This window comes from Meles meles, chromosome 7 (assembly GCF_922984935.1).
Source record: "Meles meles chromosome 7, mMelMel3.1 paternal haplotype, whole genome shotgun sequence".
NCBI lineage: Eukaryota > Metazoa > Chordata > Mammalia > Carnivora > Mustelidae > Meles > Meles meles.
The window spans coordinates 47307893-47333178 of record NC_060072.1 but is presented as its reverse complement, the minus strand read 5'-3'; the positions used below and the strand labels follow the sequence as shown (position 1 = coordinate 47333178).

The 25286-nt window shown below is 34.3% G+C and overlaps 1 protein-coding gene across 7 annotated transcripts in view; it reads left to right on the top strand.

The window, feature by feature from the left end:
- CNOT2 (CCR4-NOT transcription complex subunit 2) overlaps positions 1-25286 on the top strand; it is a 123545-nt gene that overhangs the window by 86391 nt on the left and 11868 nt on the right. For all 7 annotated transcript variants that reach the window (XM_046010872.1, XM_046010873.1, XM_046010874.1 and 4 more), the window contains 9 exons: positions 2494-2560; positions 12683-12830; positions 13572-13754; positions 16082-16161; positions 19013-19138; positions 20968-21092; positions 22024-22144; positions 22236-22392; positions 25199-25260. In XM_046010872.1, the coding sequence (XP_045866828.1) occupies positions 2494-2560; positions 12683-12830; positions 13572-13754; positions 16082-16161; positions 19013-19138; positions 20968-21092; positions 22024-22144; positions 22236-22392; positions 25199-25260 (1069 nt within the window). The remainder of the gene's footprint in view (positions 1-2493; positions 2561-12682; positions 12831-13571; positions 13755-16081; positions 16162-19012; positions 19139-20967; positions 21093-22023; positions 22145-22235; positions 22393-25198; positions 25261-25286) is intronic.

Sequence of the window (25286 nt, the reverse complement as noted above, 5' to 3'; positions counted from 1 at the left end):
CTTTTGAAAACTGCTCTTTTACTTCCTTTATAACTTAACAGTGATAACAGAATATCATGACTTTAAGTCACCTTTTTGCCTTCTGTCACCAACTAAAGCTTTATTGTATATTACACATTTTCTTTGATCTTGTTTTTGCAATTTGGAAATGAGTCTTTAAGGTGCTTGAGATATTTCCAGTTACGTGGTTAACAGTAATGATGATTGTACCTAACAAAAGAACTTGATCAGGCATTAAATGTGTATTCTTTCAGTTCAGTTGTTTAGATTGTGTACCCTCTGGATTTGAAAAGGAATATTTATAAGGTTTGATGCTTCTTTAAAAAGTTTGTTACTTTATTTAAATACTGCTAGTTTTAAAGTAGTGTGTTACTTGGCCCTACCTCAGAAGAGTGATTTATATCATTCGTTAAAACCACTGTTTTTTAAAACAACAGCTTAGAATTTTGACATGAAAATAGCATGAAGTTTGTATTGTAAAACCTCTTGTTTGAATATTTCTCCTTCTGTTTTCCCGATGGTCAATGTCAGCACAATTCTTCACTGGAAACCAAAGTGGCCCCTGAGAGTTCCCTGTCCGGTGATTCTTACCCTCCTCTTTTTCCCTAAACTTGAGCCATTTCAGCAGGTCTTGAAATACTGTTGCTTCTACCCCCAGAAGGCCCCTCTTGTGTAGTTCCACCTCTGCTGTTCTGGTTTAGTATCTTCCCGTTTCCGTCCCGTTTTGCTTTGGAATTAACTCCCTAAAGCATAGCCTGATCAGGTCACTTCTCTCCTTACTATTGCTTTTTTCTCTTTATTGCCATAGTTGGTAGTCATCTGCCCTTTACATCGGCCCCAGCATACTCTTTCTCTCCCATTCTTCTGTGTATGTCCACATGTGCATAGGGGTGTATGCCTCATCTCCTCTCACTACTTATCTGTTACAACGAAATCACTAATTTTTATTTTGTTTGTATTCTAATCATGTCACTAACATTTATCATACTTATACTCACTGCATATTCTTAGCCTGGAAGATTCCTTATCAGATGTTACTGCTCTGTAAAATATTTCAGTTACCTCACCCTTGTTTAGAATTATTTTCCTTTTGTGATACTTCAGATGATTTACCACATTGTGCCTTAAAGTATAATTAGGTGCATAATTCATTCTTTTCTTCTGCTGGGTATGAAAATTTTGATGATATGGCCCAAGTCTTTAGTTAAATTGTCTTGGTGGTTACTTAATATAAGAGAGTACTTGAACATGTATTTGCATGTATGTGCTTTAATTTAACTCAGCTTAAGTATCTACTTTGTGTATAGCACTGCACATGCAGTGCCAGTCTCTTTGAGGCAATAAAAAATATAGATAATATGTTCCATGAATATAACATGCCCTCAAAAAAAATGTGTATTCTATTAGGAAAAAAGGTGTTGATGCAATAAATTGAAAGGCACTCTTAAGAAGTCCATGAAAGGGGGGCACCTGGGTGACTCAGTTGGTTAAGCAACTGCCTTTGGCTCAGGTCATGATCTTAGAGTCCCAAGATCTAGTCCCACATCGGGCTTCTTGCTTGGCAGGGGGTCTGTTGACCTCTCCCCTCTCATGCGCTCTCCTCTCATTCTAAAAAAAAAAAAAATGTCCATGAAAGGGGCACCTGTGTGGCTCAGTGGGTTAAGTCCCTGCCTTTGGCTCAGGTCATGATCTTAGGGTCCTTGGGTCGAGCCCCACATTGGGCTCTCTGCTTAGCAGGGAACCTGCTCTCCCCCTCCCCCCACCTGCCTCTCTGCCTACTTGGATCTCTGTCAAATAAATAAATAAAATATTTAAAAGTAAAAAATAAAATAAAACTTTTTTTAAAAGTCCATGAAAGTTTCATTACTCACAAACAGTTTACATTATATATCATGTCTATATATTTTTGTAAGTAATTTTGACTTGTCCTTTGGTATTTTGTCATCTCTCCATTTATTATATGATTGTATATTTGTTAGATTTTTCTACCCATTTTATACATAAACTATTTGCATATATAAATGTTGGGTAATATTTTTACAAAACAAAACTTGTCTATTCAGGTAATTTTATTTTCAACTTTTAATAAACTGAATTTAGAATTTAGCTTAATATATTTATCTAAGGATCAGTAATTAGACTTATTTAAATTTAGAGGCTAACTTTTTGAGATACTGTCTTCATGTTTTTGTTAGCCTGTTTTTGTTTTTGTTTTTTTAAGTGAAGTAATGATGCTGATAAAGTTTCCTTTAGAGTAACTTGAAAGAAGAAACCTTGTATTCAGAAATTAGTTCTGTTTGTACATTTTGGTTTTATCCAGTTGTAATATTTTCTTAAGAAACAGAATTTATTATGTAATGTTTATTTTGTTTTTTTGAAGAATGGGAAATGTGGTTTGGCTCTCACATACTGGGTGTTGTACAAATTCATAACGTGTAAATGCATTGCTTTGTGTACTTTCTTTAAGCTCTAATATAATTAATTTGTTTCTAGATGCTGGCATCACCATCTACATCAGGTCAGCTGTCTCAGTTTGGGGCAAGTTTATACGGGCAACAAAGTAAGAATTTTGTATTTATTCTGGGATGCTTTATTTAAGGAAAAAAATAGCTACAAAATAAGGAACAACCAGTACTGCCCTTCTGGGTCAATTCTAGGATTTAAAAGGAAAGATTTTTAATTTTCAGTTTTCCTTATTTCACTTAACATAGGAAAACCTCATTATTTCAGACCTTTTCTAACTCAAAATTTGTTATTATTTGGGTATAGGAAAGACTGGAAGTTATTTTTACATCGTTTGTATGTTCCTTTGCAGTACAATATTTTTGAAGAATTTGCTAAACAAATAAAAAAATAGACCTCCTCTATGTTTTCAGTTAGAGGAAGTTAAACTTTTTGTTTCATCAGTTAAATGGGTGGTTTTTGGCCTTTTTATTAATGAAGGACCATTACTTAACAGTCTGCAAAATGCTCTTTGTTTAGCAAATATTTCTTCTTTTAGTTTCGCTCATCTGGATATAGAATATACGTTTTTGACTCACAGTTCAATGCTTTTTCTACATATAAGATTTTATTTTCTTTTTAAGTACTGTAATGCTTTTATAGCGCTTAGCACAGTGCCTGGCGCATAGTAAGCGCTCAATAAATGTTTGCTCTTATTATCACATAAAATCTTTATAAAACTAAGTTATAAAATCTTCCTGTTTTTTTCCGTTAATTTTCCAAACTGTTAAATATTAATAAGATTTTATTATCTCTGTTAATGTCAGAGACTGCTGATCTCTCATCTGTTAACAGAAGGGGAGTATTAGAGGGGATATAAATTCCCATCCAAGATTATAGGACATAGAGTAAGTGGAAAAAACAATCTGACGACTGAGTATCTTAACCAGCTTCAAATAAAAATCAGTTATTTGATTTGGAACCCTTTTCTAGTATAATAAAATAAAGTTTTGATAGGTATCAGAATAGTTTGTCAGACCACTTTATTCTTTAGATTTATTTTGAAGTTTAATAGGGGAAAGAAACTTTACTTTGTTAGACAAATATAGCTTCCATCTACTTTTTTCTTCCTCCTCCTTTTGCTGTGGCGTGCAATTTTGTTAACATAGAATTAGTAAATAAAATTATTAATTGGTTACAAATATTAGCAGTTTTCCTCTAATTAAGTGGAAAACATTTTTTAAAAGCTTTATATTGCATTAAAGAAGTGTTGCTTCATGTATTCACAAATGTTTATCCTAATTGTTGAGGAGATATTATTAGCCTGTGTTATAGTATGAAACCTACTACTTTCATCTTCCTGGCAACCCTTATTATGAAAATACCTAGTTATTTTAAAGCTACCCTTTATTTCTATAGAGTAACTGCAAAGAACTTACTTTGTTTTCTTTTTAAAGCCCACAATTTATCCCAACAGAAAATAGATATGGAGTGGAGAAAAATTATATTTGAGAAGCTAAGGATATTTTGTGAAGGAGGATGGCAATTATTTTACAATGTAATCAGCTATATGGACTTCTAAAATCTGATGTCATTTTTTAACCTGCAAATGTGAAATTGTAATTGGGCTAAGACACAGAATGGGTTAAGTTTGAAATATAGTTATTTTATTGGTATTAGATATTAGCTTCTTAATTTGTGTAAAATGATTGTGCTGATTATTAGGGATATACAAAGATTAGTAAATGATCAAAGTTATTTTTAGTAGAAAAAGTATTTTAAAGTATTCAGTTTAAAAAGAAATTACATATAACATATTTCCTTTTGGAATTTAGTATATTAAATGACTGTATTCCTGTAGCAGTTGTAATCAGCATTTTCAGTTGTACAGTTTAGTCTTTTAACTGACAGAAAAATTGAACCTTAGGTCAGTTGGAACTGAAATGTCTCAAGTCAGGGTATAGTTACTCCTTTCCAGGATACAGATGTAGAAAACTGCAACTAATGAAAAATGACAGAGGCTGGATTTCCAGTCTCTCCTGTTAGGATACACCCTAGGGCCAAATAGCTCAGTTAGCTGATGAGTACTCTGAACATACACCTTGTCAGAGAGAACCCCAGCTACCCTATGGGACTTGAGGGTCCGGGTTTCAGTAGTATAAATTAGTCAGAATGATAAAACTTGAGGAGCTAACTGTCATAAAGGATGGAGAGGTAGAAGAAATAGCAGGTGGGAGAGGTTAGTGATGTTATTCTTAGGGCAACAAATTGTAATTGTACATTAGGTTTGATATAACTGAATGTTCTTTTGCTTTACGAGTGTATTGAATACTACCATTAACTCTGTATTCAGATTGGCAAAGTTCAGTAGGAATTTTGACCATTAAAATAGGGATCTACTATCTGTTTTGTGTTCTTGATAATTACAGAGTTTAGAGGTGGAAGGAAGAGTATCCTCCAAAACAGTCTCACTGAGATTAAACAAGGGAGGACATTCCTCTTGGAATGGATACAGAGCTGCTGAAACCTACATTTTGCCAGATTTGGGTGGAAGTAATTGTGTGATATATAAGGGTGCCTAGAAAGTGCTGCACTAGGGGCTTGTATGATTACAGATCCCAGTATAGTCCGATTGTATCCAAGTATGTAACTGATTTTTCATCTAGACATTCATGTGAATACAGTGCACCAAATGATAACTGTAGAAGGCATTGAACAAAATCTTATATTCAAGTTACATGATGTTTTCTGCTTGTCTTCTTTGCAAGTGTGCATAAGATTTTAGGTGTTCCTTATAAGTTTAAAGACCCCCTTGGCTCCCCAAAGCTGTGTACTAGATCAGAATTAATTGGGAACCAGGAATTTAATCTCTCCTTGATATTCAGTGCATTAAAATTAAGTGGTAATAAAAGTCGGGGTCACTTTTACTTTCTTACCAACAGGATTTAGAGCCTTAGAGTTTTGGAGAAAAGGGCAACTACTATTTACTGAGTGCTTCCTATATGCCTACTATCTTATAGGCACATAGGTTTACTAGCCATCAGGATGAATCCATGATAACACACTTGTACCTGGATTCTCAGAGAACCCAGTCATCTAGCTGGGAAAGAAAGAAACTTGTCTTTCTGGGATCTGGACTCACGGCTTGAGAGCAGTGGCATATTCTCATGCTTAGCAACATTTATTTGGCCTCCTGTTTTAACAACACTGAAATGAAGGCTACTTGTTTTGTGGAGAACCAGAGCACAGGGTGGGTGATTCAGAAGTGATGCTACTGATAATGTGGTTAGGCCAGTGACAGATTTTAGTAGCTTCAAGAAATTATAGGAACATTTAACAGATACTTGAATTAATATTCTGGGAGTTCTTGCTCTCAAGAAGCACATGGTATAAGTTTGGGAGGTCAAGACATTTATATAAAAAATGTTAAATAACAGCCTACAGTGTTGATACATAGGTTGAAAGGTATCATACTGAATTGGTTGGACAGACTTAGGGTTTAGAGAGAAAAGCACAGTGAGCTACAATGGTAAGGAAAAGCTTCAAAAAGGAGTTTAATAGATGCTTACTGAATACCTACCATATAATGGCATTATGCTGCATAGTGGTAGAAGCTCTTTTCTGCCATCCCTCTACAGAATACATACTGCTGTTATGTTGCCACATTTGTTTATTGCATATCTTCTTTGCTTTTGTATCCTTAGTATTCTGTACATGACAGGCACTCAGAAATGTTTATTGAATGCATGATGAGCAAGATATGGTTCCTATATATAATGTAGATAAGTACACAAGTTATTTTCCTACAGAGCAAAGGAAGTACTAGAGTTTTCTGGACATTTCAAAGGTGGGAGTAATCAGGTATCTTGGAGAATAATCAGGAAAGGATTTACAGATGAAGTCATGTTTGTCATTGGCCTTGTAGAGACTGGATAAGGTTGTTCTAGTAGTGGGAACAACACCCACAGCATGGGGTAGATTTGGGAGTGGTGTGGTTTATCAAGGCCAGGGAAACTTACTAGGCTGATTGATTTCATTCAAGAAATACAGTCTTTACAATGCTGTGGGACATTTCTCAAGATCTTTACCACTTTCCAAGGTCAAGAACAGAGCTATGGCATACAGTTTTCCCACAGAAAACAATGATTTTCTGGTGAAAACCATTAGTTCATTAGACTGTAATCTTCACCTTCACCTTTAGGACCACCTGTTGACTCACTCTATTTTTTTTATTTTTTTTATTTTGTTTTTTTTGTGTAGGCATGTTTCACGTTCCACCCCAACCACTTCCCCAAAACTAATAATTATTATGTATTTACTGCGTGTCAGGTGCTATTTTAAATATTTTATGTGAATCAGTTCATTTAATTTTCACATCTATCCCGAAAGAGGTTAAGGGATTTGCGCAAGGTTTTACAGGCAGTAAGTAGTAGAGCCAGGATTACATTACCTAGTAAGTGTAACTATGTTAACATGAGAACAGAAGTTTCTTTGAAACCTGAATCCTACATACTGCTTACTGAATGTCATGACCCTAGAGGGCCATTAGCACATAATAGAAACAGCAAATGTTTAAATCCACAGATTTCAAGGGTCTACTGACCAGAGCATGAGGGTAGTATTTAGTTAACTATCTCTACCATGAGTGAAATACTATTCCAAGAGCTAAGAGAATGGCAAATATCAAAGATGTTGTTTTCGTGGAGCTCACATTTTAATGAAGAAAGAATAATCATGCAGACAACTAAGTAAATAAGATGATTCTAGTAAATACTATAAAAATCAAGTCAGATTTAAGGGATCGAGCAGACAAAGAGGCTATCTTCTGAGGGATGGTATTTGAATGAAAACCTCAATGTTGAGAAAGGGAAATCTTTGTAAAGATCTGATGGAGAGGTTTTTAGGTACAGACAACAGCAAATGGGAAAGTGCTTACTCACAAGACAGCAAGAAAAAACTGAATGTATTACAGAAAGAGTGAGAGGGCTAGTATAGTGAACAAAGAAAGCATAAGGTTAATAGAGTACCAGGTGTCAGATCATGGAGTCTTGTAATGATTTGGTAAAGAATTTGGGTTTATTCTAAGTTTAATGAGAAGGATTTTAAGACAGTTTCATTTTAAAAAGAGCAAGACTAGGCTAATGCTTCAGTAGTCCAGGCAAGAAAATAGGATGACGTGGACTGCGGGTAGAGGTGTTAAGAAGTGGTCAGATTTGGGATATTTCAGAGATAGAGCTAATACTATTTGGTGGTAGAGGATGTAAAAGAGAGAGACTCAGGATTTCTTAGGTTTGAGATCTGCATTACTTGGTGAATGGGTGACATGAATCTGTAATGGAAACTTAGGTTGAGGAGTACAAAGTATACTTAGGAGCTTCAATGGATGTTCCATAGGTAGAGTGCCAGTTGCTGTAAAGATCTAGCCAAACGTTTGTAGGTACTCTCTGCCAGTTCTAACATAACGTCAGCTTTTCCTGGTTGAGGATGTTGAAGCCAGTTAACTCCATCCATGTATCTTTCTTGTCACATACATCCCTTAATACTCAGAAGCAAACCCATTCCTCCTCCAGGCATATCACTTGTCCTTCTCTTTTATTTTGCCATTTTTCAGGCTCAGCTATTTCAACATTTTTACTTTCCTGATCCCTCCTCATCACCACCACCAAGTACCTGACTAGGTCTCTTTCATTATTTAATTCATATACTGTGTCCTCCAGGAAACATTTTCTGATTCCGAATCCATTTTACTTTCACATCTGAGTTAGTGGTCTCTCCCCTATTCATCAGAGCACACTAAAGATGTGCTGTGTGTAAACAGCTGCACCATGATTTTTTTTAAAAAGATACTCTTCTGTATTTCTATAGGATGAGAGAAGGGATGTATTCCAGGTGGGGAGACAGATATGAATAAAAGTGCAGGGACAGATTTGGAGAGAGGACCAGGGAAAGGAGGAAGATTGTAAGTAAAATATGTGGTATATAAAAAGAGCTTATATTGGAGTGAGCAAAATATTAATTAGGAAGAGATATGTCAGTTATATCTCAGTAAAGCTGGGGGCCAAACAAACAAACAAAACCCCAGAGATTAGAAGAATCTTCTCAGTCCTGACAGAGAAGTTTAAAAGACTAAACTGTGATTGAATGTAATATTAATGGGCAGTGGTTCTCAACTCTGGCTATACCCCTAAAAACACCTGGAGAGTTTTTTTTTAAATCTCTCTAGTCATGAATTGCCAGCTTTCAGACTGAGTGACAATTTCTAGGCATGGGACCCAGACATTAGTGTTCCGCAGGTGATGTAAAAGTTAGCAACTACTATAAGAAGTGGAAAGTAGTTGGTTGGAAAAAGGATGAAAATAAGAGTTAAGAAATTGGATTGTTATTTTTCTTTTTCATTGTGAGTTTTGGCAAGTAACTTAATCTTGATGTTCTTTATCTGTAACTTAGTTGGATGATCTCTGGAGACTTTTCTATCTCTAAAATCCCTTGATTTTAATGAAGGAAAATACTTAAAATAATGTTACGGAGAAGATTAAGCAGCTGAGTAAGGGGCAGATTGGAGTAAGATGTGAGGACAGGTTGGAGGTGAGAAGGTTTAATTGGTCATCAGTGCGGACAAGACAGTGGGTTTCTAGGAGAAACTAGTTGCTTTGAAAATAAATAGAAGAGGGGTGTGTATGTGTGCTTTAAGCCCTTTGGCAGCAATTAGGGATTTTGTATCCTTCTCCTTCAGGAGACTTGATTTAAGTATGGGTATTCAAGGATTTGGTTGCTGTGATTGGATTTTTTCTTAAAACTTACATTATTAATATTGTTTGTTTTTAGCAAAAGATTGCATAAAGGAGGCATAAGATATTTAAGGGATATGCTGTTAATCAGTTTGTATAGTGGAAATAATTCATGGAAGCATTTCTTAGAGCATATTCCTTTGGATTTCTGAAAAATGATCAATTAATTCAGTTCATTCTCTGTTTAGTACCCTGCCAAATTAGAGGTAGGAATCTACTTTGAGTATGTTCATATATTTCTCCTAATATTGTATTATTCTTCATTATGATTTTCAGATTGAAGGAAAAATTTGATTCAGAACTATAACCTTTTTAGCTACTTTTTAGCTTTTTTGTTCATTTATTCCTCATTTATATTTTTTACCTATTGTAATTATTTTATGCCAAATTTTTTTATGAGTCTTTTCCCCCTGGTATTCTCTTCTGGCTTGCATGTCTTCTTCTTGGTATAATATTTTGGAGATGATTTTCTGTGATTATTTCTAAATATATTACTAAATGAGTAAAGTTCTGTCTTTGACCTTACCCAGTTATAATTGTTAGACTCAAGTAACTCAAATTTAATGATTTAGTGTATTTTGTTTCCTAAAAATAAATCTTTGTATGTTCCTATCAGTGATACTCTTCATGTTTTAAAAGAATTAGGTTTTTAATTGAATTTGAACTAGCTTATTAAGGTATTTAAAGCTTGATGATCCCGTTTGAAATTGATGTACTCCTTTTTTTTCATACCTACCTAGTTCAACAAAATGCAGTTTGGGACTGTTTGAATTTATTATTAGCTGTTTTATGAAATTGAGTGTTGAAGGAAAAATAGAAGTAGACACTAATCTTTGAGTTTATTTCATATTGTCTTCCTCCATTCTCAGCACTATAAATTAGCTCATGTGCTAGTCCCTAATTGACTAAATAAATAATCATACCCATTCTTGTTTCCATCTCCAAAAGTTTTTTGCTAATCTCTAGTTACTCTGAAGTTCTAGATTTTCATAATACAACATAGAATACTATGTATATGAAGGATTAAAGTAAACAAATCTCACTGAGTTTTATAAGGCATTGATTATTAGAAAATAGCCAGAGGGTACTAGATTTTGGGGAAGTGTATGTTTATTTAAAATGATAAAGTTTTAAGAGAGAGTGAAAAGGAAAGGGAAAGTAAAATTAGGAGAAGGAAAACTTGAACAGGTATCAACAAGAGAGGGAGAAAGAAAATGGAGGGAAGAGATCAGGAAATGGAGGTTTAGAAAAAATTTGAAGTAAATATTTTAAAAAAGAAAAAGCAAAAGAACACATAAAATAGGCAAGAGGTGTTACAAATTGGTAGACACTCACAAAGAGTGATCACTTAGTGTTATATGAGGCTCCCATAAGGCTGCTGTGAAGAACACTAGGAGTTAAGAGATCTAAATTCTAGTCTTGGTTCTTTGTGTCACCTTGGAGAAGGCAGTTAACTCATCTGAGGCTCAGATTCCTCATCTGTAAAATGCGAACATTGGACTAGGTGATCTTTAAGGTCCCTTCTGGCTCTAAAATTTTGTAATATTTCTTGGTGTGGTCAGTAATTGTGTGAAAAACATTCCTGTGGTTAATTCGCAGCTATTGCTGACTTTAGGACAGCATTATTTGGGCAGAAGGATGTAAACTCCCCGAGGGTAGGAGCTTTTCTGTCTTGTTCACTGCTGTATCCCCAGCAGCTAGCACAGTGCTTGGCACATAGTAGGCACTCAATAAATGTTTATTGAATGCATGATATGAAAAGTATCACTTTGGTGGTTCACCGTGGGAGCATCTAGAGGGCAATCAGGAAAACTAGAGTGGCTTAAGAGAAGGAAAAGACTGATTTCTTCTGAAGAATCTTATATGGCTAATTTTTCATCTCATTTTTCCTTATTGTGTCTCAATTCAGAGAACATATTTGCACCTAGTGGTACATTCATGGTCACGAAACTTGTAGGGATCAAACATATTTGATGAACTAAACCAGTATATAATCTAGGCCAGTTCATTCCCTTCCTGTCATTGAAAGAAAGGTAGAACTAACCTCTCGTCCTAATGGAACCTGACTGAAAGGAGTACACCTAGTACACAGAACATAGTAGCTACGTTGAGTTGCATTTATTGGGTTAATTCAGTTGAGAAGCAAAGTCAGGCTGTAAGTTGCGTACCGTGGCTGGCAGATTCCAGTGGAATCTTTGTGGCCCACTGCTGTCCTTAGGTTAGGTATGACATTGTAATGCCAAAGGTAAATGTTACAAAAGTACTTGAAGTAAACCATTCAGAACATATATATACACCAGTTTTTGGAAGTCACGGTTTCAAAATACTCAGGTCCTTGAAATTCTTGCTTTTGGAATTAGATCAGAAACGGAAGAAAAAAGTCACTTTAAATCCCTAGCACTAAAGTAACTATGTATTCATTTGCTTTTCATCTTATCACTTTTATTTAACTTCCCAATCCGAGTAAGTTTTGTTGACTGATAGGCTGTTTCACAACTGGCTAGAAACAGAAAGCACTAAAAAGGGTGGGTCAGGAAGTGGAGGCATCCATAGGCAGATATGATAACTGCTGACAGCTGGACATCCTTACTCTGAGGGATGAAAGGGGTAGGAAGGATATCTAAACATCTAGAATATTAGATATCCATGGCATTTCTGAATCGTTAAGAAATCAGTAATTTATATTTCATATTAATAAAAGGAAATATGTCATACATTTTTGAAATATTTATCCCAATTTTTTTTTTTTTATGTTTTGTATCTGAATGGTGAAACTTAAGTAGTCTGTAAAATATACCTATTGGAACACATCCATCCTTTTGCATCTCTCCCCAGGAGTACTAGATAAATGGAAGGTTGCTGTACTTTGAAAACTTAAATGTTTTAAATTCCTGTCTCTCATAGTATCAGCTTGAGATTTTTAGCAGTTGCTGATATTTTATGTTGGGTTTGTAAAAAATTATAATGTTGAGAAATATGTATGTATAAATAGTAGTAGAGATTTCTTAAGTGCATTTTAAAAGGATCATATAAAAATTAAAGCTACTTCAGCAAAGTGGGGTTAAATGTCTGTGTACCTCAGTTATGATTTTAAAACATAAAAACACAAGATTGCAAATTTCTTAAAGCCATATTTGTACAAAATGTTTCATTGAAACAAGTCATCTAATTTGTTAAAACCATTGGCAGACATAGTTTATTGTAAAATGGAAATATGAACAGAAGATAGAAATATGAAGGCAATATCCATTCATAATATTAAATTTCAGATTAGAACATTTTTGTTAAAATCAGAGTCCATTTAGAGTGCATTGAATATATCCATTAAAAATTTGCATACTATATTACATGTTAGGTAATTTAAAAATGTTTTAAATTGCCAACTCCAGAAGATGGATAACAATTTCATTCCTGATGGCAATGAATTTCCTTCTTCTGAATTTTTTTAATAGGTGCACTAGGCCTTCCAATGAGGGGGATGAGCAACAATACCCCTCAATTAAATCGCAGCTTATCACAAGGCACTCAGTTACCGAGCCACGTCACGCCAACAACAGGGGTACCAACAATGTCACTTCACACGCCTCCATCTCCAAGCAGGTATTTATTGATGGACCAGAATATTTCTCAAAATGTATCTTTGTAGAGTAAGCAAGCATTTTAGTTTTTTAATAAGATAACTAATTATTTCATTTTTCTGGTTCAGTGCCTTTTACTGAGGAAAAGAAAGTTAATACCCTATGCTCATTTTATTTCGCTGCAAATTGATAAAGATAGTGTAAGATGTTTTTATCATGTTTCTAGCATACTGGTTGTCAGCTGGGTGGGTATCAAGGGTTAATCACCACCTTGGGAGCTTTTTCAGAAGTCAGCTCTTCCTCAAAAGAGGATGTGCAATTTAAAATCATTCCTCAGATAATTATGATTATTGCTCCCTCAACACACATACATTGCTCTAGTGAGTAAAATAAAACAAGATTGATTACAGAGATGATGCATATTAGTTTGAAGAAGATAGAACGACATACATTTGGAATGAACTTATTTTAAATAAATTCATGAAATACATTTGTATTATTTTATGTCCTAGTCACACCAATAGTTTTCTCATCTTAAATATCACCTTATACTAGTTCTGCTATACTTTACCCGATTTCTTGTTGATTTGTTTGACTTTTCGAAGAGCTAGAATGACCAGACAAAAGAATTACATTAATGAAAATTAGTGGTGTAATTTGAAAGTATATTTGAGGTTCTGGGGTTAGGCCAACTGATTATTTACAGAGAATTTTAATGAGTGATTGTAGAGAGCTTATTTAGTATAATGGACTTCTTTTTCAGGGGTATTTTGCCTATGAATCCTAGGAATATGATGAACCACTCCCAGGTTGGTCAGGGCATTGGAATTCCTAGCAGGACAAATAGCATGAGCAGTTCAGGGTTAGGTAGCCCCAACAGAAGCTCGCCAAGCATAATATGTATGCCAAAGCAGCAGCCTTCTCGACAGCCTTTTACTGTGAACAGGTAAGATGTTTATTGATACTGTGTATCATTGTTTTTCTGGATATTTTCAAATTTGCCTTCTCATACTCAACATTCTGTTCTTGAGTCTTGGCTTCTGTCTCATAAGTTTGTTTCATATTTTTATGACCAAAGATTCTCTTTCTGTCACATGTTACAACTTCAATCTCCCCAAACTTAAAGATACTCCTTTGAAAGTTAGTTTGATTTTGGAAAGCACATTAGAGGCTTTTGTTATTGTTAGAAAAGAATTGTTCTTAAGTTGCCACTAGGCAAATTTTTGTGCTTATGTCCTTTGTCAGTTAAAAGGCTGGCCACTTATGTGTAAGAGTTCCAGACTTATGAGCAGTAGTGGGGATATATTTGACTATTACTGCCTTGCTTCACTTATGCTTTGGTTTAGTACTGTTTCAACTGAAATTCAGTTTTGTTCTTTGGATACTTAATGACCAAAGACTTTTTAAGACGACATTTACAATATTGGAAAATAGTGTCATGTTCTGGGATTTAAAATAAGAAGATAAGCTGTTGTGTTTTTTCATTCCTTTTTGCACTGTCCATTTGCATATGTTTACTGTGCAAGTGATAATGACAATATGAAGATGAATTGTCCATTTTATTAGGATTTTTAAGCTGTTCGGGTAATTTATATGGGAGTAATGATACAGTATAAGGCTTTGTATCTTGAAAAAATTGTTTAATTTTGCCAATTTTTTTCGTCCCCTTTTTTAAAATGGGGAACTGTATGAGGAAAAAGGATCTTGATCTATTTGCTATCATCTTACCCATTTAATTCACTTTCTTTCATCTACTGCTTGCAAAATCTGGATTAAAAATAGGTTATTAGCACATTTCCTGTTTGATCTTTATCCCATGAACTCTAGTTCTTTTATTTAGATTTATGAGTATTTCTCTTAATAATTTTACTACTCTTGATTTTAAAAATAACTATTATTTGTAAAGGGTCATCAAAATTCTTATCTACTTGATAGCTTCCTAATCATATACTTCTTGGACTTTATCACATCTTTTCTTGTAGTATTGTTCATTGAATGTGTATTTAAATTTTTGCCTTACCATATTTTTTCACATTTTGTTTCTAAAAAACACATTATTTATAAATTGTCAATGAAACATGGGTCTCTATAACCCTGCTTATTACTATTGATATTGTATTTGTTATAGAATGTTTTCATCCCTTCAGTGTTTGAAGGTACCTATATCAACAATTCTAACATGCTATTAATTAAACAAGTGTTTCTAATGGCTTTCCTACTCTTCTCCAGAGTATTGTTGTTTCACCAGCTCCATGTTTTGTGAAAATATTGTTTGACCATAGTTAGTTTTACAAAGTTATGCAAAAAAAAAAAAAAACCCAAAAAACCCCATCATCTTCACAGTTTTTAACCCTACTCATAACACTGATAACACTGTCTTTTGTCAGATTATTTAATGTTAAAGTTGCATACTTTCATTGTAGAATTTGCATTAATAGCTGTTTTTGACATTCTTAATTACTTCTGGCTTTGAAAGTTCAGACTGGTTTCTGTTCTCTCATGTTTAGCCTTGTGCAGAAAAAGGAGGCATTTGTAACTTATCAAGTACCAGTTGTGCATTAATTTAGAATGGAGGGTTCTATGGAGAGATTTGCTTTTTCTTTTAGGTAGCTGAAAGATAAACTATATTTAGATTAGAATGACATTTTATTTTTTTAAGAACACTAAACTTAGTTAAAGAAAAGCACCATTTAATTCAGGTAAATGAAACATTTATTGAGTGCCTATTTTATCCTCCTCAACAATGAAGGCAGAGGATGCAGAGATGACCATGACATAGATCCTGTCCATGAGGCGTTTAGATTCTAGATGGGGAAAATCTGTATGAAAGATGATCTTTTATGGAAAGTGATAATGGTAAATGGTATACTTACCAGTAGTGGAAGGAAAACAAGTATTCAGGAACAATAGTTATGCTCTAAACTGCATGTTTTTAAGGTTAGTTACTTCTGCCAGTGTATCCAGTAAGTTGGCTCTCCAAGTACCTAAAATAGTACTATTAATCTCTGTTTTCCTCAAGGCTTATGTGCAAATTCTTTGTTGTTGTTGTTGTTTTTTTTTATCATCTGTTGAAGACATTTTGGTTCTTAGTTATTCATAGAAGGACTTCATGAGGGTTTTTAAACAAAGTGTACTCAGAAAAATAAAATTAGTATTTGTTTTTAAACATACTGTTGTTTTATATGAGGAGATCAAAAGTATACACTTTTGTTTTTCTTCATCTAAAAGTTAGTGTTCTTACTGTATATCTAAAATTATTTTCTATGTACCCAGTATGTCTGGATTTGGAATGAACAGGAATCAGGCATTTGGAATGAATAACTCCTTATCAAGTAACATTTTTAATGGAACAGGTAAGCTTATTCTGGAGGTAGTAACCTATAAAAAATATGGTAGATCTTTGAAATATAAAGCAATTCAACATACTGGTCTTAAAATATTATAGGATTTTTGCGTTAAACTGGTAGAATTTAATTTAGTGAGGATTTGACAGGAATAGGATTTAATTCAGTGAATAGTTGAGAGATATTTAAATATATTTTTTCACTTGATACAGTAATAGCATAATGTTATAACTTTAGGACTATTTCCTTAACACCTAGAGAAAGCCTAAACATTAATTTAGTCTATATGCATCAGAATATCTTTTGCTTCCAGAGCATTTTCTAGCCTCAGTCCTGTCACTGCAGTCTAAATTAGATTGAGTGGTATGGTATTCTGGCTATAGAGACCTAGACTGAAGAAACCTCTAAAATTATATTGGAGCACTTAACAATTTTTTTAATAATTTTAATAATACTAATTTGGCATTTAACCCTTGGGGGTTTTTTTAAATCCAGTTTTATGTGTAAATTTTAATTACGTAGAATTCTGATTTTGAATTCCTGTGGTCTGTTGGTTTATTTCTTTTATAAACTGCTTCAGAGAAAGGAGAACAAGAGGCTTTATTTCTTTTCTACTTCAGGTTTCACCCTCTTCCACCCTTGCCTCCAGACCCTCTCCTGAGAAAAGATACAAAGGATGTTGTATGGCCATCAGAGCAAAAATAATGAATGTGATCATTCAGAGAGATCTATACATAAAGGAAATGAAAGGGAAAGAATGATCAGTGGAATGTAGCATATGTGGAAGCAGGAGACAGGATTTAGTAATGAAATGTCATTTTTGACTATGAGCTTTTAATTTTTAAGTGTTATTATATGTTTAGCAGCATAGATTGATCAGATGAGACTTTAAAATTCCAAATTTTAGCACTTAAAAATTACAGTTTTGTGTTCAAGGTGTTAAAATGCTATGAAGTACCATATTCCTGTTGTTTCTGAAATGCACACTTTTTTCATATTATCTCTGAAATCAGGCTATATATCATAGTTTAATTGTCAAGTTACTCTTTTTTTCCTGAATGGATCATAAAGTAACAATGTGCCTGATAATGCCATCTTATATTCTGAATTATGGTTTCATACACTTCCATAGATTTTTAAATTATTTCTAAAATTCAGTTTTAAGTAAATTTTAACTATTTTTAGGGAAATTGTTTCCAAGTCTTTACCTAAAAATATAACTTGGGGGTTTACTAATTTTTAAGTTAAAATTATTCTCCGATAATATGACCATTTTGAATTCCATCTTACAAGACCTGAAGATGTGTGTTAAAAGTTAATATATATTCAGTGTTTCTAGTTAATTTATAACTGTGTAACTATAATAATTCAAGAAAGATTACTTTTATAACTTGAAACACTGTATAAGTTTCTGTTGTCTTTTTATGTAGTAGTATCTTTTTAAAAGTTCATAAACTACAATTGGCTTAGAAATAGTGGGCACGATTTTATCTTTTACTTTTCATGTTTTTAAATTGTAACCTGACTTGGAATGTTAATAGAGTGTTTTGTTTTTCTATCAACAAAGTAATCTTGAGATAATTAGTTTCTGAGATTCCTCTAATTATGGAACTTGGAGAAAAGTTAAAAATTAACTGAAAAGGCCAAATAAGTTGAAAATGCTATAAAACATTAAAACATTAGACAAAACAAAGATTAAAGAAAAGCTATAATACAGGCTAGAACAAAGGTAGGAAATTAAATTCTTCAAAAATTAAGAATGTAAGATTGTAAGAATAATAAAATAATAAAAGTTGAGGAGAAATCAAGATGATAATTAAAATAGGCAAAGTAGAGGGGCCGCCTGGATGGCTCAGGTGGTAGAGCATGTGACTCAACCTTGGGGTTGTGAGTTTGAGCCCCACATTGGGTGTAGAGATTACTAAAAAATAAAATCTTTAAAAAATAAAACAGGCAAAGTAGAAATGTTGGGTTAAATTTTAATTTTTAAATGGAAGTGAGCCATTTTTTTTTTCAATCAAAATGAACAATAATTTTATTCATTTAATATATATTTATTGAGCGCCTACTATGTAATAAGTAATATAAACTTCTGGACTTTGTGTCATATTCCCATGCTTCCCAGACACCTGCCAGACATGGGAACCCTGCTTATAACCCTGTCCATACAACCCTACTTATATTCCCCAGCTGTAAAACATACACATACACGCGCACACACATTTGTGTATGGGGCAAGTAGGTCACAGGACAGAAATCCTTAGAGTTTCTGCATCCACTGCCTGTGTTTCAGATAAGATTCTGGTCATTTGCAAGAGGCACTGTCATTATCATACTTGTGTATGACTAAAGCGCCACGCATCCAGATACTACCTCTGCCTCTGGATATAATGAAAAGAGCGATTACATCACAACAGTCTTTTTTTTGTTAGCTGACAAGCTATAACTTTAGAGTGCCACCCTTCACGGGGAAATAATGTCCCACCTTACTCCTTATTGTCTATCTTAAGTCACTAGGATTTGAGATTTTTATTATGCTAGCTACATACTGCTTTACTGAATTATTCATGAATTCTTTCATGTGAGATCAGTTCACGTGTTTATTGTACACCTACACATATCTAGTACAGTGCTGAGTATTATTTAGGAAGAAGATACTGTCATTTCAAATTACATTGTGGTTGGTCTTCAATAATCTCTTTAAGATGTTTGTAGAATCTGGGTGCCGGCTGACTTAGTCAGTAGAAGCATATGATGCTTGATCTCTGGGTCGTGAGTTTAAGCCCCATATTGGGCATAGAGCTTACTGAAGATAAAATGCTTGTAGAATCAGTAACTAATGTTCTTTCTCATCATTTAGATGGAAGTGAAAATGTGACAGGATTGGACCTTTCAGATTTTCCAGCATTAGCAGACCGAAACAGAAGGGAAGGAAGTGGTAACCCAACTCCATTAATAAACCCCTTGGCTGGAAGAGCTCCTTATGGTAATTAAACTTTTTAATGATGACTGATGGAAACTTTCCATTGCACACACACATGCATTTACACATTTATATGCATGTGCATGTGTGTACACACACACATATATATAAGTTTTATACTTAGGGTAGTATAGTGTTGTCAGAGCTGATAAATGCACAGTGCACTTTCCTCCCAGAATACCATGATAGAAAAGTTAAATGGGCAAGCAGTTTGTACAGAAACCCCAAAAGGAAATCCTAATTAGTACTCAGAGGTTATTTTCTTGTGGCATTTCTGTCTTAATACACCTTAGTGATTATTTGTGGTCTGCCTTTTCTTAATTCAGCACACTGTTTTAAGTCACTCATTTAAATCCTGCATTCTTATTGATTAATAATGACCAACCACACGTGGAAGATTTGTTCTAAGCCACTTTCTTAACCTCCACACTACTGACATTTGGGTTAGATAAGTCCTTGTAAATAGGGGGCTGTTGTGTGCAGTGTAGAATGTTTAGCAATTTCCCTGGCCTCTGCCTACTTGATGCCAGTAGTAACCCCCTCCCCATCATTGTGATAATCGTAGGTGTCTCCAGACAGTGACAAATGTCCCAAGGGAGAAGATACTGTCTTCTGTTGAAAACCACTGACTCCTGGGTCATGGATCATTTATGTAGACTCTTGGTCACAATTAAAACCCTTTCTCACTCTCTCTAATAAATAAGAGATTTGGCTAAATGGAAAGAGGGGGGCGTGAAATGTGTGCAGTAACAATTTAGATTGAAAAATTTAGCAGAATAGATTGCAGAATAATTTAGACATGAAAATTATATATAACTGCAATGCAGCCATATTCTTATTATCCATTGCACATAGTTGTTTCCTTTTGGGAGAATCTGGTAGATAATGGTACTAGCAACAATGAACTTGGAGGGATCAGTTCATAACTTTTCTAAGATAACTGTTTTTCCTGTTTTCATCCAAGAAGGATTTCTTTGCCTTTCAGAATATGAATACAAATAACAATATGTGAAGAAGGGAAAAATATATTGTTAATATTCTAAAGTTTCCAAATTAGTCTTCCAAAAATAACCAAAAAAATGATCTGCCCTGGAAGTTGAGTACCTAGCTACTTGATTCTCAGTTCAGACTCTAATGTTTTTAACCTTTCCTCATAGGTCCATTTTTTCATCCCTTTAATCATTCCCGTTGCTCTCCTTGGACCAACTCTAGTTTCTCCATATCGTTCTTGAATTGTGGAGCCCCAAACTGGATATTGTTCTCCAATAAGGGCCTGACTAATGCCAAGTATAGTGGGAGGATTACTTCCCAGTTCTTGCATGTTTTACATCTATTACATGGAGTCCAAGAAAATCTGAAATAATATGGAGTTGTTTTATAATTGATTGCAATTTGCTCACTCTGTAAGTCACTTTCAAGTAGAATACTGACATGTTCTTTTAAAATTTATTTTGTTCATTTGTATTTGACAGTTAACTGGTGTTTATAATAGCTAGTCAAATATTTAAATCAAGCTTTAAACCAAAACTTTTGATAACTATTACCAATATCAAATTATGTTTTTAAGCATCTATATATGACCTTAGATTTAGAATTATAGGATTACCACTTAACTTCCCTTGTACTGTTTTGTATATTGAGTTATTAATCAGTATATAAAAGTTTAGTTCTTCATTGTTATCCTGAATACTAATTTTTTGAAGTGTGCTTTCATAGTATAATTTTAAAAAATCATTTTGGTACAGTATCATGAGGAAAGTTAATTTTTTATAATTTGTAGAAAAATACCATAAATATGAATTGCAATTCTCTGGATTATTTTCATTACATAGTTGGAATGGTAACAAAACCAGCAAATGAGCAATCCCAGGACTTCTCAATACACAACGAAGATTTTCCAGCATTACCTGGTTCCAGCTATAAAGATCCAACATCAAGTAATGATGACAGTAAATCTGTAAGTAACTGAGAATTAAGTATGTGAGTGATGTAGTTTTTTTCCCTTCAGATTTCTCTTGTATTAACAGTTTTATAGACTATATTAAGGACTTACTAAATACTATTACAAAATTGTTTATCTTGAATATCTGTAATAATCTAACTTCTGAAGAATGTGGAAAACCTTTATAACTTAGAAGATAGCCTATTTTTTTCCTATTTCATATAGGTTTGCAAATTTCTGTTGAACTTCTCAGAGTTAATTTAGACTTTTATTGTAGTCCCTGTCAGCTGGATCCCATGAAGTTTGATATTATAGCCTTCTAAGGAGCTGTGTTTTTCTTGAGTAAGTTTTCTCCTTGAAGAATCTTTATACACATTTTTATTCCTGTGTTGATTCAGCCAACTCAGCTTCCTCTTTCTGACTTAACGAATGTGTTTATTTCTTCCACATTTCACTGAAAATAGCTTTTTTGTGTGTGATGGGAGTTTGTATGTATTGTTAAAATAATTGATAAAGAAGATTATTGGGTAAGAATTAAATATGGATTTTTAAAGTTTATATATTCTAACTTATCCTGGAGGTTTTTATGCTGATATTATAGGCAACATACTATAGTATTCTCTTCTAAATTAAAGTACTGAAGAGGGAAACTTGAAGCAAAGTTCTGAGATTTTTTTTTTCTGTGACCGAAGATCTGAGATTAAATAAGAATATTTTCCATATATTTCTTGTCTTTTTAATACTGAAATGTGTAAAATACAGGATTTATTCATAAACCATGGACGGTTGTGGAAACAAAAAATTTCATGTAGAACTTGAAAAACAGGTAATAATTTACTACCAATTTAAATATAATAAAGAATGAATAGAAAGGTAACTAATATGTGAACTTGAAATTTTTACACTTAACAAATTTTAATGTCACATTTAATTTTTTTCATGTTAGAATTTGAATACATCTGGCAAGACAACTTCAAGTACAGATGGACCCAAATTCCCTGGAGATAAAAGTTCAACAACACAAAATAATAACCAGCAGAAAAAAGGGATCCAGGTGTTACCTGATGGTGGGACTCTATAAAATATCTCAAAGATATTATAGAATTCATTTCTTTGCTTTTTCCTTAAAGATAAAATTATTGTGTTCTTCTTGTCCAGGTCGGGTTACTAACATTCCTCAAGGGATGGTGACGGACCAATTTGGAATGATTGGCCTGTTAACATTTATCAGGGCAGCAGAGACGGACCCAGGAATGGTACATCTTGCATTAGGAAGTGACTTAACAACATTAGGCCTCAATCTGAACTCTCCTGAGTAAGTTTTCCTTTTTCTTTTCTTCTACATTTGTATGTAATACCTATTTATAGATTTCTAGGTTTTAATTTCATGTGATCAGATTGTATCACTTGTAGCCACTCATTGTTGCTGTTATGTCTTAACTCTTTGGGTCATTCCCTCTCATGTTAGCTTCTGGATTACTGTCATTTGATAATATCATTCCTCTTTGGCAGTTTCAGAATACACATATATGATCATTCCAAAATCCTGAAATCTTGGCTCATTGAGTTCCTCACCTTCAAAAATCTTACTCTCTGCCATATCTCAGCTACTTACATATTTAGTCATCCCTTTGACTTTGCCATTATCAGTAACTTCAGTTTCTCTATAATTTTATCTGTGCTCCCATGCCACTTCCTGTTTTCCATCTTTCTCCCTCTAGTTCTGGCTCCTGTAATCATTTGACTCCTTGGGATCTTCAATCCATTGATTACTCTATTTTTTTTCATTGTTCCACAACACACTTCTCTTCCCCTGAGAAGGACTCACTTCCTTCTTATCCAGTTAAATTCTGTGGTCATTCATAATTGTTTATATATACTCTTGGCTACTTTGCCCCTCTCTTGCTTTTTGTCATGATTGCGTGGCAGAAACTACAACCCTGGTTATACTCTGACTTCCATTCTTGACCTCTGCTACTGAGCCTGACTGAAGAAAACCACAGAGCTTCACTGCCTGGTCTCGTTTCTCATTCATGGCCAGGAACTTCAAAAGTAGGCCCTTAATTCTGCCATTCATACCTGGCATGCCTGGTCCATTCGTTCTTTTGTTCTCCTACGCAACTGTTTCACATTTGTCTCTTCAGACATCTGATTATCTTTTTCCTTGTCCTTACTCTCAGATGAAGACCTTGCTTCCCCCACCCCGCCCCAAGTTTTTATTTAAATTGCAGTTAGTTAACAAACGGCGTAATACTAGTTTCAGATGTAGAATTAAGATCTTGTTCTTTATTTCTACTTTACTAAGAAAGATGGAAATAATCAGAAGAAAGTGTCAGCATAGTCCTACCACCAAATCTGTTTACTGTCTGTATCCCAAGACCTTATTCTTATTTTCCACCCTGTTGATATAGTTGATCCATGCTTTCTACTTGAAATATCTCTTGAAAACTCAAAAGACGTGGCTCTAACAATTTTTTGTGCTTTCGTTGGGTCATTTCCATCAGCATATAAATATTCTATTACTTTCTTTATGTTAATAAAATGCCTTCTCCTTATCTAACTTCTATGAGTTAACTGCCCTTATTTCTTAGAGAGCAAAGCTCTTCAAAAAGACATCTTTGCATCTCCTATTTGTGTTCTCCCATTCTCAGTTAAACCCATTTCAGTTAGAATTTTCCCTCACCACTTCACTAAAACTACTCTCATGGAGGTCATCAAATGGACGTGTATGTTACTAAATTCAGTGGTTGCTTTTAGGAATTTATCCTCCTTGACCTGTCACTGTTTGACATAGTAGATTCATTGTTGTATGTTTCTCACTGCTTTTAACTGCTGCCATCCTGGTTTGAATTGCCATCCTCTCTTGCCTGGATTACTCCATTAGCCAATCATCAGGTATCCCTGATTCTCTCTGTGTCCCTCAGAGTCTCTTCTTTATTTAGGAGCCAGGACCATCCTTTTTGAAGAGTTTAATCTTCTGCGCACTGCTCAGTGAGGGTTTGTGGTTTCGTTATGAATAAAAACTTAAAATCTTGGGATGCCTCGATGGCTCAGTCTCTTAAGCATCTGTCTTTGGCTCAGGTTCCTGGGATTCCTGATTCCAATTCCTGGGATTGAGTCCCTCATTGGGCTTCCTGCTCAGCGGGGAGCCTGCTTCTCCCTCTCCCTGCTGCTCCCCTTGTTCATGCTTGTGCTCTCTCTCTCTGACAAATAAATAAATAAATCTTTAAAAACAAAAACAAAAAACCAAAATCTTTATAGGGCTATTTATCTTTATAGGCATCTTCTCCTTCCCCCACCTTAATGGCTTGTCCCTTTGTTCACTCTGTTCCCAGCTTTTGTGGCCTTCTTGCTGTACCTCAGACATGTCAGTCATGGCCCCACCTTAGTTACTCTAGCAGTTCCCTCTGACTAGAGTAGTCTTCTGCCAGATAATTAATAGGGCTAACTCCCTCATGTCTTTCAAGTCTTGTTCAAATCTGATCTTCTAAATGAGACCTAACCTCACTGCTTTATTTAATGCAACTAATCTCCCATCCCTACCCCTCCACAAACATGGAATGTTATTTATTATGCAAATTATTTTTGTCTGCCTCCCTTTCATCTATCATCCTCAATCAGAAAGTAAGTTTCATGTTGTCAGTTACCTTTGTTTTGTTCGCTAATGTATCTAAAACACCCAGAACAGTGCCAGGCATACAGCAGACACTCAGTAAATATTCGGTGAATTTGAACTTTAGCTTTTAATAATTACTTACTTTTTTTCTGGGAAAGTAATTTTACTTGGGGGCATGCTGTTAATCAGTTTAAAGCATTCTGAGTTGAAGTTACGTGTAAATGTGAATGAATGAATAATATATATATATATACACACACACACATACAAATAATATATACACTTTGTGTATATATATGTACACACACACACACACACACACACACACACACACACCTAGTTAACTTGTTTCATTTTTCTGTGTAAGTCATAGTAAACACATGAAAAGAAATTAGAAGTAAAGATGCTCGTTTCACTTTTGAAGTCACTGTTTTTCTGAAATAAAAACTGAAATCTTTTTCTGCTTCAGACTTCAGAGTGTTTGTTTTTTTCCCCTCTTATTCAGAAATCTCTACCCCAAATTTGCATCACCCTGGGCATCTTCACCTTGTCGACCTCAAGACATAGGTAGGAGAATCAATTTGCGTTCAGAC